Source organism: Antechinus flavipes, chromosome 2, assembly GCF_016432865.1.
Source record: "Antechinus flavipes isolate AdamAnt ecotype Samford, QLD, Australia chromosome 2, AdamAnt_v2, whole genome shotgun sequence".
Lineage (NCBI taxonomy): Eukaryota > Metazoa > Chordata > Mammalia > Dasyuromorphia > Dasyuridae > Antechinus > Antechinus flavipes.
In genome coordinates this window covers 541,116,722-541,137,778 of record NC_067399.1, presented here as the reverse complement: position 1 = coordinate 541,137,778, position 21,057 = coordinate 541,116,722, and the positions used below count along the sequence as shown (strand labels likewise).

The 21,057-nt window shown below is 32.4% G+C and overlaps 1 protein-coding gene across 4 annotated transcripts in view; it reads right to left on the bottom strand.

Moving 5' to 3' along the window:
• Nucleotides 1-1,234: 1,234 nt before the first annotated feature.
• Nucleotides 1,235-21,057, bottom strand: part of DPP8 (dipeptidyl peptidase 8) — a 63,600-nt gene continuing 43,777 nt past the window's right edge. For 3 of the 4 annotated variants that reach the window (XM_051980840.1, XM_051980839.1, XM_051980838.1), the window contains exons 13-20: nt 16,275-16,427; nt 15,844-15,979; nt 14,556-14,701; nt 10,090-10,236; nt 8,669-8,821; nt 7,540-7,682; nt 6,611-6,722; nt 1,235-5,636 (exon numbers count right to left, since the gene is read on the bottom strand). In XM_051980840.1, coding sequence (XP_051836800.1) covers nt 5,514-5,636; nt 6,611-6,722; nt 7,540-7,682; nt 8,669-8,821; nt 10,090-10,236; nt 14,556-14,701; nt 15,844-15,979; nt 16,275-16,427 — 1,113 coding nt within the window. In that variant the 3' untranslated portion in view covers nt 1,235-5,513. Of the gene's footprint in view, nt 5,637-6,610; nt 6,723-7,539; nt 7,683-8,668; nt 8,822-9,659; nt 9,746-10,089; nt 10,237-14,555; nt 14,702-15,843; nt 15,980-16,274; nt 16,428-21,057 lie in introns of those variants that run through there. The other variant, XR_007951039.1, reaches the window with a different exon arrangement.

Genomic DNA, 21,057 nt, shown 5'->3' with positions numbered 1-21,057 from the left:
TTGATCTGGAAGGAAATGGATCATGAAGAAAAGGATTTCAACAGATGAAAAACAAGAGTCTACTTAAAGCACAAGAAAAAGCAAAGTTATAAAAGACATGAAGAAAAGTATGGAGAATAAACAGTAGTTCTGATTGCCTGAAAAGCAGAGCATAGAAAAATACAAGGTAAAACATAAAAGGTATGTATGATCTAGGTTGTGGAAGCTGTTGAAAGCCAGAAGTAAGACTATTTTTAATTTAGTAGACAATTGGAGGCCCTTGTAAGTTTTGAGGCCAACATTGTGGTACATGATAAATATTATGTGGGCAGTAGATTGACTGGAGAATGAAGACTAGAAGCATAAAAGTTGGTTAAAAGGATAATGAAATAGTCCAGAAAAGAAGAAATGACAACTTTAAGTAGGGTAAACATATCAGCAACAGAAAATTAGATAGTTAAGTGATATTGTGGAGGTAGAATTAACAAAATTTGGCAGATGACAGTTTGAAAGGCAAATCAAAGGTGCTCAAGTTAAATGATGCTGGGTCACTTGATGGATGACTGCTTTTAACATAAACAAAAATTAGGAAAGGGAAACAGGTTTTTTGAAGATGAGTTAAACTTGGAACATATTGACACTGAATATGGATGCCTGAAATATTCTGAAACATAGATAATCCTTGAAACTGAATAGCTGGATATAGAGTTTGTGACTCAACCAATTAGAGATGATAAGTGAAATCACAGGAATGGAAATTATAATCCAGTCTTTTCATTTTACTGACGAAGAAACTAAGGCCTAGAGAGACTAAGTGTCTTGCTCAAAGTCATAAAGGCATTAAGTGGCAGAACTAGGAATTCAACCAGGTTCTCTGGATCCAAAACCAGGGCTCTTTCCACTGTATCAAGATGCTTTTTACAAACACAGTTTGTACCCAATGATTTTTCTTTGTTCAGTAGCACCAGCTGGTGGTTAGCAAGAACAATTTGAAATTTGAAAGCAACAATTTGTAGCTTGAAAGCAACACTGTACATCTCCCTCTAGGCTTCAACACTTTAATTAACGTAAGAGATTTGACTAATTTTAATATTTAAAAACCTGTGTTTGTCACAAAGTGATCTCTTTCTCTCTCTTCTAATCTCACAATGTTACTTTTGAAGGCTGAAACTAGAGATTTAATTTCATCCTTAAATACAAACTATTAAATCAGAAAATTGTTTAAAATGGGGTGGGGGAGAAACATTTAATTCAATTTATTTTAGCAGCATCTTTATTCCAACAAAAGGATCTGTAATAAAACACAACAAAACTAACGTTTTCACTTTACATGATTAAAAGCCATGTATCTAGAAATGGGGAAACCCATAAACTTACTGGAGTAAGACATGCAATTCTGTTAATACAAGTCAATGCTTAAAACAGCAGGCACTTTATGTTCTAAAATTAAACACCTGAATTCTAATTGTGCTGAACAACTACAAGAGAAAAAAAATCAAGCAAAACACTACTGTTTCTTTATTCTAAAGATCTGTAGAACTTATCACTTTGGAAATAGTACACACATGTACTGACACTCAGGGAACCAAAATGAAACTGGGAAGGCAAAATTTGTACTAAATTATCCCAATATTCTGAGCTGGGAGTTGAGGTGGAAGAGGGTTCTTCTGATGTCTTTGTTATGACACTGATATTCTCCCTTTGTCATAATAGAAGAACTTTCATTTAGATTTTCCTCAGGACTAGTCCTGGCCTTGTCTGTTTTCCAAGTTCATAGGTTAGGTAGATGGGCTTCTAGATATAAGTAACCAATCTTGTGGTATTATGCTATTAGCAGCCAATCTTCTGAATTATCAATTCTCTAATGTTCCTATTCCCAAGGAAAACATATTTTGTACTGGCATAATGACTTTAATCATATTTAGCAACTTCACATGCTAATTAATATGATTTCATTAATAAGCATCCTTAGCTCTGAATTTAGAGTTGGGAAATTTTTTTTTTGTTCAGTTTTTCAGTTGTGTCCAATTCTTCATGACCTCATTTGGAGTTTTATTGGCAAAGACAATGAAGTAATTTGCTATTTCCTTCTCCACATTTAGATACCTCCTCCCTCCCCTCCAACTGGGTTTAAGTGACTTGCCCAGGGTCACACAGCTAGGAAATGTCTGAGACCAAATTTGAGCCCAGGTTCTCCTGATTTCAGGTCTGATGCTCTATTCACTGCACCAGCTAGCTGCCCCTAGGGTACTTTTTTATTAAAGAACAAAGTGCTCAAATAGGTGAAATAAGGCTATATATACATATGTATGTAATATATACATGTATATATTACACATATTTGTGTGTGTTTATTAAGTTTGCCTTTTCTATATATTTCTTGGAACTTGAGGGTTTTATTAGGAGACTAATCCCAAACATGAAAAAAAGTGATTACATAAAGACAGCTAGTAAACAGAATAAAATCTAAAAACAAAAAGAAAAATCTGAACACTGACAACATGTAACAAATATTATTCTTTAAAAGGTCAGGATGCTGTGTGTGGTGGTAGGCCAAGATTCATTCCCTTTTTTCATCTGTAGGAAAACTTTTCAAACTAAGGCTTTGGAAGAGAGGAGGAAGCTGGCCTCTTGAACAGCCTTTACTCTTGTTTTCACAAATAATATAGAGCTGCTAGCTGCTCTTCACCCATACCTCTTGTAGTAAGAAAAAGTGGTCAATACTTAATTATAAGGAAAGGATTTCTGCTTACACTTTACTATTTCTTCTAAGTCAATATTGTATAAATTTTATTTATCAGAGTCTTCAGAGTTATTTCAAGAAACTACTCAATAATGGCCATGGAAATTTATCAAGACAATGAATAACCCAGGTTGCCTTATTTTAACCCCAGTGCTTTTTTGGTTCTCACCAAACGCGCTCCTTGTTATAAACTTTCACTTGATGGATTGCTTTCCTCATACTTAATGTTACCAGAGAATCTTGGTTGAGGTTTCCATTGCTTGCTAACTATGTAAGCATGAGTCTCCATTTCTTTTAGGAACAGCAAATCCAATCAAGTATCCTTTCTGAAAAAAAATTCAGTCATGTTCACAGTACAGCTGCCAATGTGAAAGCATTTCTTCACTGGTAAGGAAGGCAAATAGTGCCTAGGAGGTATAATGAGAACTTCCAATTTCTTTATTTATTGGAATGGGTAAAAGGGAAAACTAAATATGAAATGTGTTTCACTAGAACAGTATGCAGGAGCATTTGAGTATTTAATTTTTGTCTTTCACCAAAGCAAGAGATATCACTGTAAAAAGACAGTCTTACAAAGTAAGAGATTTTAAATGAATACTTGTCCAATGGCTTATGGTACTGTGGGATACCCATTCTGCTCTGCACACTGTGTGCAATGATCACAGATCCTTGGACTATTGATACAGAAGCATGCATCTCCCTCATCAAGTAAAACTCAAGTCACAGGGAGAAATATTTTCTTGGTCTGCAGGGAACATTAAATTATCCAAATCATAGAAAGAAAAGAATATAAACAAATCTATGTATGGGAGAACATCAAACATGTAAGTTTATATTTTTATATATGCATATGTGTATATATACATACATACATAGATATGTTACACATATCTATGTGTGTATATATATGGTAAATACACACAGGGAGATGATAGAGAGATAGACATGTGTATATATAGATTAGAGTCAAAATATGGAAAGAATTCCCAAATGAATAACCAATATTGGTACACTGTCACTTCTGGCTTCCTTCATGTCTTATCCCCTTCTTGTCATAAAGTGAAAACTTGCCATAGAGATATCTTTTTTTTTTTCCATAAGTATGTACTCTGTAGACAAAATCTACAGTCAGTATGTGATAAACAATAAAAATTTCCACATTCTCTCTAGGGACTCTTGCTCCTAAATACAGCAACTTCTTTCCAAGAAAATCATAGTGCTCATGATTAGAAGAGCTGAGTAGATTTTTTTAAAGTTAAGCATTCCTTCTTGCTAAGCTCTTACCCAGGTCTCCTAGCAACAAGAAAATTCTGCCCTTCTATCCCAACACTCCAGTGGAACCCAATCAATACCTGAAAGCATATGAAAATCCTTGAACATTCAAATGTTAGGGGTAAACCAGAATAATTTCATTATCAGAGTTTATTTTAGGGAAACTTAAAATAGATAATTATATACAATTTTTAAACAATGAAGAGAATAATGCATGAATAAGGGGATAAACTTATGATAAAGAAATCTGTTGGATATTTTAAATTAAATTAAATTAAATTTAAGCTTGCCATTTCCAAAAAGCTTTTTGTGCTCACTAGAACTACTTAAAAAGGAGGGACTATAAATGTTGGTTTCTAAAAAATTTATAAAGAATTCTCCTGAATATAGTCAGTTTAGGATTATGCTGACTTAGGGCTGATTATTTTATTTTACTTTGGTTTTCTTAGTTAATATTCTAAGAATTAAAAATCTCATTTCCTAATTTTTTTCATGAATTTTTCCAGTCAAGTGGCACTTACATTTTGGACTTTAAAAAAGATCCATATTCCCACTCTCACTTCCCTATGTTTCCCTTCCACGTTTTCCTCACCTCCCATCTCTGTCTTTGATGTAAGGAAATGGTTTATGAAAAATTGGGTATCAACAATTTTTTTGAAGAAGTAAAGTAAATATATACTTTTCTTTTCCTAAAGGAAAAAAACATTCTGCAAATATTTAAGTTATAGTCATTCAATTTAAAATTAATCTGCATGTAATTATTAATGCCATAAGATTAGTTAAAATCATGCTACAAATACAGTTACTCTCCTTTATGTGAAAGTAAATCAGGTAAAACCCATCTTGTCATATCATCAAAGAAAAATTAGTTGTTGTTTTTTTTACTAGACACAGCTGAAACTCAATGAAAAACTGGGAAGAACTTTAAACCAAAATGAGTGTCTTTAGGAGGCCACTAGAATTATTCCTTAAAATCATTAACAATTGGTTAAGTCATAGCTTTAATAGTGATTAGTTCTTAACATGCTGGACACACCCCAAGCAATGAAGCATAAGCTATTCAATTACACTTAAGTGCTACCAAATTTGTAATTAGCCAGAGATTCAGGAATTGTAGTGAACCAATCACCTAGTATTACCATAATGTAACAAACTCAAATATAATGTAAAAATACACCAATTAAATCCATGAGGCTTACAATGCTTTTAAAAGGTGGAAATATGATGATGTTGATATGTGCTGCAAATGTTTTAGCTTCTCTCAGTAATTCTCATGGTATTGCTGTGTCCATGGAAATTTACATTGTTCAGTTCTTTGTGTGTGTTAAGGAATGAGGTTGCTATTCATGTACTGTAGATTCATGTACTGTAGATTCCGGTATGGCACCAAATTTACTTTCAGAAGTGGATGTTAAATAGCAGGCACCAAAATGTGATGATCAGTTTTCTATATTTTCTACAGATTAAACCTCCTCATTTGGTTAAGCAGCCATGTACCAGAGTTCCACAAAAGTCACAATTATATCACTTTTAGAGCAGCAATTCGTGAACCAAGATTTTCTTGAAGATAGTGCAAAAGATGCAGTTCATAATGTTCTCCAGATTCAGGGACTCTTATGCTGTGTCTCTCCTGAGGATAGATCTAAAAATAAAAATTAATATCATAAAATACAAAATACAAGTAGTTAATAACTACAAATCTCTTTCAAAATCTCTCCAACAGATGTCTAACAAGATTAACAATATGCAAGAAGAGTAGCCTTACAGAGAGGTTACAAACATGCAAATATATAGACACAATTATTAGAGGTCCATAAAAAGGCTTTTCATCTCAGCCAATTTTCTGATATATCTCCTCTTCTTCCAATTTCCTTTATCATTTAGTTAAGAGAAAAAAAACCACCTACTTATCTGTAATCATATAATTCAGAGTATTCCTTCAAACACAAATGCCCATGATAATTCAGCAAATGGAGTAAAAAAGCATATCTTGCTCGGGGCACATGTAAATATGTGTAAATAGTATAATGAGGATATGTAAGAAGGAAATTTCCTTCATTATTCAGAAGTGAATTTTAAATAGTGAAAGTTAGCTTATTTGAGAAGAGATACCTTCTGATTACATGAATCAATGCTAATGGTGAAGTAAGGAAGAACTAAAAGATTATGACATCAAGAGATGCTGCTCTTCCAACCATGAAATCAAACATCATATTTTCAACTTAATAAGAGAAAAAAGGAAAAGAACAGTGAATTAATTTCCTACTGCCATTTTCCTGTTTACAAAGAATGAAATTCAGTATGAAAACACTGACTGTGGAATTAGAAAGTAAAATTTCTCAGTACAACCTTAACCAAGTTTTAATTTTTGTTAAATCTGGAGGCATTTAACCATGTCTATCCATTTGGTTCTCATAACTAGTAGGAGGCCAGACCTAAAAACCTAATTTTTTTGTTAGGAAATACCATTTACTTTTCACATCATGTCATCTTTAAAAATTTTGAGTTCATAAAAGCAAAATGTAGCACAGAATTCTTAACCAGAAAAACTGATAGTCATATGATACGATATAATATGATATGATATCTTAATTTTGATAGTGCATGGGAACTTACCTGTAAATCATATGGCTTCCCAGCCCTTACTAAAAAACTCAGTAATATACTGGTGTGTGCAAAGTGAACATTTTCATCCAAGAACCCATGTAATAGCAATAAACGATTAGGTCTGGAAAAGAGAAAACAGAGTATTAGGTAATATGCTAGAATACTTATGGGAACCACATAATTTAATCTACAATTCTGTTTAATTATTGACAATTTCCTCATGTATCATGATTAAATACCAAAAATTTAACTTCAAAATCACAATATTGTTTCCTCATTTTAGGGGGAAAAAAATCAATAATGAAATAGAGGGTGGGTTTGTCAATTTCCTTTAGAAAAACTGGTATACTATCAATCATACTTTTTTCTAGGAATAAGGCAGTTATACAATATTGTATAAGAATCTTTTTTACATTTTTTGGTTCTATTATAATAGAATTGTCTTTAATTTCTATAACTATAGGTGGAAGAAGAGAAATTGCATGAACAGAATCATAATTACGCAAATGATTATTCAAATAAGTAAAAGCTACTACCTTAGGATTCTGTAAAATCACTTTGTTAATAATGACCATTTAGGACTAGCATTTTCTTAAAAAGTTTTTTTTTAGTTTTAAATTCATTTTAAACTTAAATACAAACCAAGTAAAGAAAAAAAATAACACTTTTATGTATACAGAAGAACATGAGAATTCAATATAAAAAAAATTTCCATGTCAAGAAAATCTATGTAAATACTACACATTATTTTCAAAGCCACTCAGCTTTTCTGCATTTCTTTCTAGGCTTTCTTTTGTTCTTTGCTGTGCAATTTTTATTTTATTTTCCCCCTTCTCTCTTCTGCTACAGGACTAATAGTTCCATCAAATTATTAAAAACTATCCCTAAAAAAATTTTAATTTTCAAATTTTGCTTAATGATTAAAAGACTACACTTACTCAGAAGGGAACTTCTCCGCTTGCATGGCCACAGATCCTAAGTAATATCCCTGTTCATTTTGGTCAGGGTGACCCATATAACGTTCTGTATATCCCGTATCATAGAAAATCCACAGAGTAACTGGAGCTCCAGCAATCGCAACCTATGCAAACCAACAATTACAATTAAATAGGAAAGGACTAGAGGTAAATACTTGCAACTGCATATGTATAGGCTAAAACTATTCTTATGTCATATATAATGGAGCTTAGTTCTAGTTAGTTTAGCCAGTCGGTGTAAAAGACATGGATGACTAGTTTCATTATTTTTCAAGCACACACTACATTCTTCTCTTAGATCAATAATTTTAAAAATGCATATTCTTTAGTCAAAAGCGTGACTGAACAAGAAAAAATTGTGGATAGTTTGTTGCAAATCCATCTCCACTCCTAGAAAAGAGTATATATGCTGATGATAGCTTGGTTACATCATTGTGGCATGGAGTGCAGCATTACCAAGTAAAGGAAAATTTGGAATCAGAGAATATGAATTCAAATCCTTGCTTTAATACTTGACAGTTGTGTGATCTTGCTTAGACTGCTTTCAGTTCCCTAGTTTCTTGCTAGGATTTTTTTTTTTTTTTTAAAGTCCCTCTTTGTTCTGCTGGTTTAAAACAACAAAAGGCTATCTTTAAGTATCAAATCATTTAATTTTATGGATGGCACATAAATTTTTATATTTAAATATCCTATTGAACCTGTCCACAAATTAAAATTATGCTAGCCTTTTGAATTTATTTTGATGGCTACATAAAAATATTCTATTGCTGTTACTTTATGCATGACATCTGATTTCTATAGATCATGCTACTTTTAAAACTTGGTTGTCACTAACTTTTTTTAAGCCTTTGTGGTTAACATTTTCTAATAATAATTGGTTGTTAAAAGCTGACAAATCTTACATGTCTATATGCCTTATGGAAAATTAACACATATATAACTTTGATATTTTATAGCTTTTCTGAGTCTCTAAAACAAACAAAAAAAAAGATGCTTCATTTAGAAGAATTCTGTCCTATGTTCTATCTCTAAAATCCATAAAGATATTATGATCTGTGTCTCAAAAATAAATCTACAAGATTTCACATACCCTGAAGATATCTGACCTCTGCATTAATGCCATCAAAGAGAGGTATCCTCCATAGGACCAGCCATGGATGCCCACACGATCTAAATCAATAAAATCATATTGAGATGCTAGGTATTGAAGTCCTTCCACCTGGTCTTCAATTTCTATTTGACCCTAAAAAGAAAAGTAGTACATTTTATTGTTAGTGCTTAACTAGAAGTATTATAAAACTGTTTATTAAAATCTATCAGTTTCATTATTATGTATTTTGAATTTTCTCATGTCCTTCTGTGTACATGACAATTTTTTTTCTATTTTGTATTTAAATTTTAAATAAATATATCAAAAAACTATCAGCTTTAAAAATATAATATCTACCTCTCTTTTCAAAAAAATTGTATTAGTCTTTTGAACTGTAAAATAAGGGTATCAGATTACATGACCTCTACCGTCTATTCTAACTCTTAAATCCTATAATCAATTAAAAGGAAGGCAATGATATCAATCTGAAAAACTCTGTCATATGTGATAATTCACTTTAAGTAGACTCTGTTAGTAATTAACAGTCCCAATAATTGAAAAGTACTTTTTTGGTATATTTTGGTATACTTGTATAGTACCTTCTTTGTCACAGCTATTTTCTTTTCTTCTTCCTCTGTGAAGAGGGAGATCAACTGGTCAGTCTTCCTTGTGACAAGCCTTCATATACCCCAAGACAGGAAATAAGTTATCCCTTAGACTTCTCTAGGCTGATACCTCTATTATTTTGAAAGTAAGAAGAGGAAGTCATAATTGAGGCCTTGCCTTGCTGTTTCCTGAGTCTCTATCTTTATCATTAAACATAATATTTTCAGAAATTATGGTTTGCCAGGACATAAAATTTATTTTTCAAAGTCAGAAAAATAGTCTTACATGAGAGTACAACATAAGGTCAAAGATTGGAACTTAGGAAAAAGTCACCATGTCCTACTCAGCATGTTAAATACACTGGCAAATATGGTAACTGTCTTACTGTGCAAAAGGAACATCAGTTTCTTGTTTTCCAAATGCAGCAGGTATAACATGGGAGCATCTCTAAAAGGTAGCATTTTAAGCTTCCTGTAGAGAGAAAAAAGCTTGTCACAAGGAGACATTGATTATCTGGTCTCCCTCCCTCTTTGCAGTGGACAGAACAAAGCCCAAACATTCTTTTTGGTAGTATGTAGAAATCCACAAATTGGCAATATTACTTTTAGTTTCAAACTCAGAAAATCAGAAGTCAAGTATACTTCTACAAACTAGGCTAAGAAGGTCTGTCTCATATTTCTGAGGTTTCAAACAAGAAGAGATAAATTAATATGTTTTGCTTCCTATACTCTCTTTCACTCTCAGGGTTTTTTACTGAACAATGTCATGGAAAGCATCAAGATGTTTAATAGGTAAATATTCTTGTGTACACACACCATTTTATATTTGAAGGCACCTTCAAATTTAAGCCCTCGATGACAAGATCCCCTGTTGTCTATTACCACAACTACATAACCCAAAGATGCCAAGGTATTCAAGCGGAAATACTTGACTCCTTTAAACCGATTATTCACCAGCTGCACCTAAGGAAGAAATAAACATCAGTCAAATTCTACAAAATAATTTATATGTAAAAGAATGAAGCAGCTATGCTGCTCAAATGATTAAATTGTTAAACAATTGTCATTATTTTACCATGTGATTAAAGTAAGGAGAAGAACTGTTAAGTGTGTGTGGGGTAATCTCTAAATCAAATATCTCTTGAAAAATTCTCATATCCATGATAGATAAGGAATTAACACAAATATATGACCGATGACCATTCTCGAATAGGTAAATAGTTAAAGGATATGAACAAAGAGTTGTCAAAGGAAAAATCTCAAACTATCAACAACCATATGAAAAAATTCTCCAAATCTTTAATAATAGAAATTCAGGGGCAGCTAGGTGGTGCAGTGGATAGAGTACCAGTCCTGAAGTCAGGAGGACCTGAGTTCAAATCTAACCTCAGACACTTAACACTTCTTAGCTGTGTGACCCTAGGCAAGTCACTTAATCCCAATTGCCAGGAAAAAAAAAGAAACTATAGAAATTCAAATTAAAGCAACTCTGTGGTTTTACCTCACATCCATCCTCAGCAGAGATGATAAAATATAGAAATAATCAGTGCTGAAATAGGTAAAAACAGGAACAACAACACGCTATTAACAGAGCTATAAAGTGGTCTAACTATTCTGAAAAACTACTTGGAATATACAAAAGTCACTAACCTGTTCATATCTTTTGCCCCAGCAATTCCACTCCTAAACATATATCCCAAAAAGAAAAGTCTCTGTGTGTGTATACATAATATTCAGAAAACACTTTGTGTGATGCAAAAAATGGGAACAAAGTAGATGAATACCAATTGAGAAATGCTGAACAAATTGTTGTACATGAACGTGTTGCTGTTTAGTCATTTTCGGTCATGTCTAACTCTTTATGACCCCATTTGAGGTTTTCTTGGCAAAAATGTTTGAGTGGTTTGTCATTTCCTACTCCCGCTCATTTTATAGATGAAGAAACTAAGGCAAATAAGGTTAAGTGACTTGCCCAGGGTCACACAGATAATGTTTAAAGCCAGATTTGAACTCAGGTCTTCCTGACTCCAGGCTCAGCCTTCTCTACTGTACCATCTAGTTGCTCTTTACATTATTACATTATTGCATATGAATGTAATAATAGCTTATTATGTCATTAGAGACAACTAATATGATAAATTCACAGAAACATGGAAAATCTGTATATAATTCAGTAAGTAGAAACAAGAACAATAAACACAATACTTAATAACAAAAAAACCCCCCACAAAAAAACAAATAAACTCTGAATTGCTGTAATAGTAAATATTCCTTCTAGAGAATAGATGCTAAAATGCATTTCCCTTCTTAAAGGAAAATGGTATAGTAGTATATTATATCAAAAACAGTTACTACATTGGTTAGATTTGCTGAATTGCCTCTGCTGTTATAAAAGAGTATTTTGGGGGAGGGTGTTATGGTTTGAAATGGCTATGACAGAAAACAAAAAGCATTAATGAAACATAAACTTTCTTTCTTTCTTTTTTTTTTTTTTAAGATTATATAGTACTCAGAGAAAAAAATTCAAGTGAATGCTGATACAGTAACAATGTGAATTACTTCACATACTTATGAGCAATTGTGAATTGACATGTGACCAGGCCAAGATATATGCAGCTACCGCTTACGCTTTCTACTGAAATTCAAATTTCCATCTACAGGCTCTGAATTGGAAATAGTCACCATTTCTTGTCTTGGTCTTAAGTTCTAACATATCACTTTCTGACTCTCTCCATGCTATGCTCCACATACATAGCCTTCTTTTCTCAATATCTCAAATTTTAGCTCTGCAAACAATGATAATAATGCTGGAAAGGGTACTAGATCATTTGCTCTATGGCCCTAATCATCATTCTCTCTGAACTTCTCCATCCAAAACAACTCTCTCTGTGGCCATCTCTCTTCTTATAGGTGTTGTCTTCTACAAAAATATAAGCTCTTGGAGGGCAGTATATACTCTATGCTTAGGACAAAGTAAGCCCTTAATAAATGCCTGTTTCATTCATTCAATTCCAGGAAAATAATTTACTTGCTTTTCTGTTTCATACTTCAAAGTGACAAAAGACTAAGGAATAAAATATGTGTTAGTACTTCCCTAAAGTAGTAGTAGCATGTAGTGATATGAATGCTATATTGCCTGGACAAAAAATTCTGGAGGCTCAAGGAATGAAGAGTATTAAAGAAGTCATTAGAAACAAACTTTGGATAAATATCAAATAGAGGGAAGGTGACTCAAATAAATATAACCTCAGAGAGGACCCAGGAAGTAATTAAGAAATGGCACTAGAAATAATCAATAAACATTTATTGAAAGCTTCTTACATGTAAAACATTCAACTATCTACTATATATGACACAAAGAAACATCAGAAATAGTTTTTGCCCTTGAGGAGCTTAGCAACTGCTTTGGGGAAACAAGGAAAAGTTAAAAAATTATAAAAGGAATAGATAATTCAGTAAGATATAAGAAATTCTGTTGAAGCAATATATGATTAACCATCAAATGGAAATCACAGAATGTATACCTAAATGAGTAAAGAAAAATATAATTTTTTCCTGAAACTAAATAAGGTTAATATTGTAAAACCTTTAAATAATAGTCAATAGCCCTCCCCCCAATTTGGATACAGTATTTCCACAAAAGGCCTAGTCTGATGTTTCATCATGGAGCAGAGGCCCTGAAAGAGACAAATTCTACCAGGCTAGGAAAGTTCTGAGTATACTGCCAGTGACAGACTGCTGTCTAAAGACCAACTTCGCTAAAGAAGGACAAGTTCATCACCAGCACGAAAAGATGTCTTTTTTTTTTTTTTTTTTTTACACTTTGGTGACTCACGAAATAGTTAAAAATATAAAATAACACTTAAACCTGTGCACTCTACTTCTACAGTGAAGATAACTGGGGGATTATAAAAATCGGGGGAGGGGAATAAAATGCTAAAAATTGCACAGACTTTGGACCATCTATACATATTTAACTGCTGTTACTCTTAATATGAATTAAATATACAATCACCAACAAGTTGCTATACCATAGGAGGAAATGAACTATATTTATACCCATTCTCACTGTAAGCTAGCTTAATGGCAAAATAACTTATAGGTTCTCTTCAGAAGGGCAAAATAAAGGAATTAGCAAGTTGGTTTTATTATACAAGACTGAGGGATTAAAATGTTGGATGGCACAAATATTATATATACATTTATGAAATATTAGAAAACCTGTTTCTGACAGTCTGACAGAATCTACCAGATTCTCTGTGGACGATTTATGGAAGGACATGGGCAAGGGCAGAATGAAAGGGTATTGTTAGATTCTGATTTGTACCCAAGGAGAGGAAAATTCCCATGATGAAATCACAAATTCATACAATAATTACATTCCTATCCTTTGTTCCTGTGAAATTTTTTGTGGCAAATATTTTTTATCGAAGGAAAGGAATTGGGACAAATAAAGTATGCAGAAGAAATTACAAACTTAAGGAAATTTAATACCTATGAGCCAGATATTATTGCTACATACTGCTGTTTTCTCCTTTACTTTAATGCTGTGAAATATGGGTGTTAAAATAACCTTCAAACAATACCACTCAACATAAAATCTAGAACATACGAGTAACCATTTGTCATTGTTCATCTAGCACATCTAGCACATCTCTTGATTCCAGGGCTGGTGGTCTGTCTACTGTACCATTTACCTGTCCCTGAAATATCTTTTAACAGCATCCAAACTTCTTTGCTCTGATCCTATATTCATTTAAGAAAATACAACTGATAATTTTAATCAATTTTATAAACAAATTTCTCTAGTGAGATGAGATCATGCTTGCTGGCTAACACAAAATTTTCGTCCATTTGCTAGTCATAGTTTTCATGGTAAATAATAAACTGATGAACTGGTTTATAAATTGGCCTTCTGCAATTTTGGTAATGTACTCAAGTCTAAGGTCTAGTTCAGGGTGCAAAAATCATTTGGTTTAACTTTGCTAAGGCAACTGTAGGTGACAACTGACTTTCACTGCTTGACTTCTTTAAGTTGTTAATTTTGTTTGGCCCATGAATGATGTTATGAATATCCAAATATGCTTGGCAGAAAAAAGGTTCCCCACCCCTGGCTTAGTTAATCAAGAATATATTGACAAAATCAAATTTCTTAAACGTCAATATATTCATATATTAATATATTAATACATTCAAACCTATGAGGATTCAAGACATTAGACATATAGATAAAATCCTAGCTTACATAATCTGAGTATAGCTATTGAATGTGACACACCTACCTGAGGACCACCATAGATGAACAGCACAGTGGGATATTTCTTCCCAGGCTGTAGATCATGAGGTTTGTACATCATTCCATATAAGGTGAATCCTGTAGTACTTTCAAATGAGAAGATTTCTGGGGGTGTGTAATCAGGAAGAGGACCTTGGACAAATAAAACACAATTTTGATTTCAAAAGGCATTTATATAGGAGCACAGCAATCCTATCTTCCTTTTGGACAAGAACTACACACACACAATTGTGAACTGGATGAGAAATGGACAATACACTGTGTCAAGTTCTGTGTGGTTTACTTTGATGGTCAAGTCAGTCCCAGTTTTGTTATTTATACCATTGGTTGACTAAGTGGCTTATTTAAAAATTGTACTTAGTTCACTAAGGTTACATATATCTAGTCTTCATTTCCACCTAAAGAGGCAAAATTAAGTTTCCTTTGTATTACAATCTGAGTAGAAATTAAATTGTATTGTACCGATTGCTCTATGTAGACTAAGTACACCAGTAACTCAAGAGTTGCATCAAAACTTCTAAATAAATATAAACAAAGAAAAAGAATTCCGAAATAGTACATGTTCAAAAGGTGCTAAAGACTGTTATTTTATTTAGGACACTAAGTCATTTAAATGTACACCTAGTTTTCAGGCACTATGATCTAGCAGTCATAAGAAGTTCCACAGGCAATGAGGATAGCCACTTGTTACATCTTTTATCCAAGGAAGCAACCTCTCTGGCTGGAAAGTTTTATTGGAAGAGCAAGTAGTATTTAGATCAGCACACATTTTTCTCTTCCTTTTGCTCATCTAGGAAATAATATTGTTGTGTGTAAGCACAGGAAGCTTCCTTACATCTCTCATAACTTTTCTTCTTCCTAATATTTTATTTTTCTCCAGTTACATGTAAAATAATTTTTTAACATTTGTTTCTAAAACTTTATGAGTTCTAGATTCTTTCCCTTCTTTCTTCCAGTGAGAAGGCTCATACAAACACATGTCCATAAAAGTCATACTGTAAAAGAAAACACAGATCTCAAATCAAAGGGTATATCATAGCTTTTCTGTTATTTTCAGAGGCTTCCCAGATCCACTTTTGCTAAATGTAGGTGACAGTCCTTATAACCTCACTACTTAACCGATACTCTAAGGGAAGTGGAACTAATTAAAAGCCTAGCAGATCAGAAAATAAACTAAGTGGTGACAATGACAAAAAGATCAGCTCGTGTATAGATATATAATACAGGTCAATTCATTGTTCTTATTTAATGTTAAATTTAAACAAACTGAGTACCTGCTGAATCTAAAATAGTGGCCCAAAATTCCTTTGTTCTCCGGGCTGGGTCATCTTCAGGACCTGAGAGCTTGTAAAGGGACACACAGTGTGGATTCTTCTGATTACTGTATTTACTTATAAATAAATCACAATGCTGGAGAAAGGGAGAAGAGACAATCATTTTCTTGTGTTTTTTTCCACTCCATGGTATTGTAAAAAGAGACTTTAAAATCTGAATTAGACAAATTCTGTTTGAACAATACTATATTATGGCAGGGGACAGTGTAATGGTTTAACTTTTTATGATCATATAATATATATACCTTCAGGAAGAAGTTAATGTTAAGTTTAATATGTGCCTAAGAGAGTTAAATTGCTATACAATCTAATTTTACTTACTTCAAAATATGGACAGGGTCTTTATGAACCATTCAGACAGGAGTTAATACCTGGCTAATACAGCAGGAATGAGAGTAGCCACGATCTGTCAATCTTGTCACCTCTCCAGGATTGTCATAGCTGACCACATACAAGTGATGTTCTAACGGGGAATCTTTGGTGCCTTCAAAATACACCAGCTTCTGTACTTCATCAACTTGGATCTGCCAAATCCAAAAAGTCAAGTCAACGTTCATTATGATTTTATATATTTTTATACTTTACTTCCACATTCTAGTGGAAAGACAACACATTTGGAAAGCTTTAGATACAAGTAAAATAGAAAAGTCCTTAGGATATAGCTGTAAGTAGATAATGATGTTTTTTTAATGTTAATTTCCACTAAAAAAATTCTATTATTTTCTGAAGTTGAGCCATTTTGCAGTGCTAAAACTTTTGTTGGCAAGAGCTTTCTTTTCTGAATCTTTGGTACTTATAGCTCCAACACCTATAACTTTTTAGATCACATCTCCATGAGGGCTGCTTCCCAGGATGATGGCTTCCACCTGAGTTGGAAGTAGAAACAGTAGTCTTAAGGGACACTGCTGTCCTTAAAGCTCATATATTCAAAGTCAAAGGTATTATCTCCATTGGGGACAGTATACATTCTTGTTTTGCTGCTGGATTTTTTGGGAAATGTTAGTGTATTTCAATTACATTATATTCTGTTACATGACATCTACTTTTGGCTTTAAATAAGATGAAGAAAAAAGAGCTCTCCATGATGTATTTTATTGGATTTTTTGGCATAAATGTGTATTGCATTTTATCTAAAACCTTTTCTGAATCTATTGAGGTAATTATGTGTTTAAGATTGAACTGAATATTTTTCCAGTGTTGAAACAACTTTGCATCCCCTGGAATAAAATCTTTCTTGGTCTGTTTGAAAGGATTTTATTTAGAATTTTAAAATTAATATTGATGAATGATAATGGTATTCTTTCAAGGTTTGTTATTAGGTGGGCCTATATTTCTCTTGTAAAAGAAATCTAGTCAGGTGTTTTTTTTCCTCCTTTGTTGGGAATAATTTGTGTAGTATTGATAGTGTTATTTAAAAATTTAATAGAATTCACCTGTAAATCTAGCAGGATTCCCTTTAGTAATTCCTTTACAACTAGATCCATTTCCTTTTCTGGGATGAGGTTATTTAATATCTCTATTTGATGTTCTATTGCTTTGAGTATTTTATATTTTTGAAGATATCCCTTTATTTCTTTTGTGTTTTCAGATTTGTTTGCATATAACTTTGTATAATCATTATGATTTTTCTTTTATTTCTTCTAGTTTTGTTATGACTTCACCTTGCTCATCTGTAATGTTGTTGACTTGATTTTCTTGTCTCTTTTATCAGATTGACTAAAGATTTATCAATTAGTCTTTATCAATCAGTCATTTAATTTTGAGTTTTATTTATAATTTCTATTCTTGGAGGGGTTTGGGGGGGTCATGTTTATTTCTTTTCTAAACTTTAATATCATCTATTTGGTGTTTATGCGTGATCTCCCTAATTTTTGAAAATGTATATTCAGTTCAATAATCCATGTTTTTTCTTTTTGTCAATATTAGTAATATGATTTCTCCCAAAGACTTTTAGCTACATTCCAGAAATTTTGGTTTGTTGTTTCATAATTATAATTTTCTTTCATATATTTATTGTTTCTATGATTTGTTCTTTGACCCATTAATTATTCAGTATTTTACTATAAAGTGTTTTTTTGTTTGTGCCAAAGGAACGGATGACTTATTTATATTACTTTATGATCTACAAAGGATATATTTACAATTTTTTTTTACATAGTGCATACATACGTAGACATACATCTTGTGCTGAAAAATTACATGTGTGTGTGTGTGTGTGTGTGTGTGTGTATTTTAGCAGGTCTATTTAGAAGACAGCATAAGTCTTTCAGCTCTGTTTTCTCCAATATTTTGTTCAGTTCTATATTTTCCGTTTGGTTTTCTTGATAGACTAATAAAAAAAGTAAAACTAAGTAAAACTGATAAAGTTTTATATTAAAATATATAAAAGATATATAAAAAGATAAAAGATATTAAAACCTGTTACTACTATATTAGTTCCTATTCTCTTGTATTCAAAATTTTTTTCTTTCATGAACTTAGATGCTAAGGCATTTAGAGCATTTTAATTTAATACTGATACCTGTTTATTGTCGATGTTTCCTTTCAACTAATATAATTTTCTTGTTTATCTCTCTCTTTAAAAAAATGGTTTTGCATAATTACATAGCTGATAGTATAATTATAACCGCTGCTTTTTTTTTTTTAATTCCTCTGATGGAAATTTTCCCCCCCAGCATCTCATTTTTATTCTATATTCTTTTGTTTTAAAAATGTGTTTCATGAATTGTACATGCTTAACCTATTGCTTGTTGCCTAGGGGAGGGAGAAAGTGGGGAAGAAGGGAGAAAAATTTGGAACACCTGAATTTGCACAGCTGAGTTTCAGAATATTATTCTGAAAAATAAAAAAACTATTATAATTTTTTAAAAATGTGTTTCTTGAAGTAAACAGTAACAAATTATTTTCCAACGCTTTTTCATCTTATTGGATTGTTTAGCCATTCACATTTAAAGTTTTATATTTTCTTCCATTTGGAATAATACATTTTCCCTTCAAATTAAGATTTTTTTCCTTTCTTCCTCTGTTAATACAGTACTATGTCTCTTCAATAATATTAGCTAACTATATTTTAAAGTAACTTCATTCCTACTGTCTCTCTTCGCTCATCCTCCAAACTCTCACCCTCATTTCTCTGCCTCTTGCCTTGCCCCAGTTATCCCTTTCTTTAGTTTGAGTCTTGCTTATTATTTTTTTTCTTTCTTGCTTTCATCTCATTAATTTCTCCCCTCTTTTTTCTTGTTAGTAAACATTCAAGTAAAAAAAAATCCCTTTTGTTATCTTTTCCTTCAAATTGTTAGTTTCCAAAATTCCATTTTCTGTGCATTTTTCCAAAAATTTTACTCAGTTTCTTCATTATTTATATTTTCTTTCTATATAATCTACATTTTTATTATTTGATTCATGTTTATTTATTTATCTTTCTTTAGTCACTATTTCTCAAAGAATTAAAACTTCTAAGGTACATTCTTTGGATTCCTTCTAAAGCTTTAGCCTTCTTGACCCACCCTTTTTTCTATTGTGCTTCACTCTTAGAAATACCAATTCCTGCAGGTTAGAGAAAGAATATTGTCCCATGGTGGAGATTTCAGGTTTTTTTAATTATGATTTTCTAGGATAAAAATAGTGTTTAAATCCTCTCTATACATCCTGTTTTTGAGATCAATGGTTTGCTTGCATGGAGATGATTTCTTTTTAACATTTCTGCCTTTTGCTTCTCTTTTTACAGATTTTCCTTAACTTCCACATACTCATATTCCCTATAGTAATACATCACTGTGGATTCAAATATTCTGTTTTGTCAATTATTTTTGCTGCATAGGCTATAAATTCTGCTTTCACAATTCTTATTTTTCTTTTAAATTATACTGGAAATAAATTGTACTGGAACATCCTGCTGTAGTTCTACGATCTCTTAGGAAGCCACAGGGTTTTCTGCCTCTTCAAGCTATTGACTCATTTTCCTTTGTTTTTTGACATTTATTCATAAATATCTGGATTTAAAAAAATTATTTTTCAAAACTGTAGGTAAAACTATTTTTAACATTTATTTTTTAAAATTTTGTATTCCAAATTCTCTCCTTTATTCTCTTCCCTCCTCCTTTCCCAAGAAGGTATGCAATTTGATTTAAGTTTTATATGTGTAACCATGCAAAACAAACTTCCATATTGGTCATGTTATGAAACACAGACAAAACAAAGACAAAAAAAGTAAAAAATAGTATGATTTGATCTGTATTTAGACTCTTATCAGCTCTCTGTCAGGAGATGGATAGCATTTTTCATGTTAAGTCCTTTGGATTTTTTTTTTTTTAAGATCACCATATTGCTGAGAATTGCTAAGTCATTTATACTTGATCATTGTACAATATTATTGCTACTATTTACAATGCTCTCCTGGTTCTGCACACTTCACTTTGCATTAGTTCATGTAAGGCTGACTTCTTTTATCTGATCTGAAGGCCACATTCCCTTCTGTTATTTTATATTTTCCCAGATGGTTTATCTGCTTATGTTCAAGGTCTTTAAGTGTTTCTCCTGCTGAGATATTTGGTAATTTCAATCCTTTTCTTCTCTTTAAATACCCTATCACTCACTTTCTGACTCTCCTTATGATTATGGTTCTACTAGGAGTTAGGAAAGCATTCTTAATTTTCTCTTATGTTGAGAAATTCATGGTTTACCAGACTTAATCTCTGCCCAAATAATTTCTGGGGGAACAGGACTAGCTCCATTTGGATGTTTAGGCTCTTTCTCTTAGGGTTAGTAGAGTGTCATACAGCTGCATATACACGTCCTGCCCCCTTTCTCTCTGTTTCTCAATTCTTTTGTTGAGTTCTATAGTGGCACAAAATGCTGCTAGCCCAACCAATTTTCTGCCTTTGGCTTTCTGTAGTAATAGAGAAGGGAGAGCAGTGAGAAGATTAGAGCTGAGTTTTCTGCTGCAAGCTCGTGGGTCAGCTTGTACAGTTCCATTTCCAGAGAATAGTGAGCAGGGAGTATGCTGTGTGAACACATTAGCCTTCTCTATTATTAGTTCATTGAACTGTCACTTCATTTGGTTTCCTGGTGTTCCAGATCATGGAGATAGCTGAAATTGCTTTATGTGTTGGGCATTATTCTAATTTTGGAGAGATGGGAGGTTGTGAGGATAAG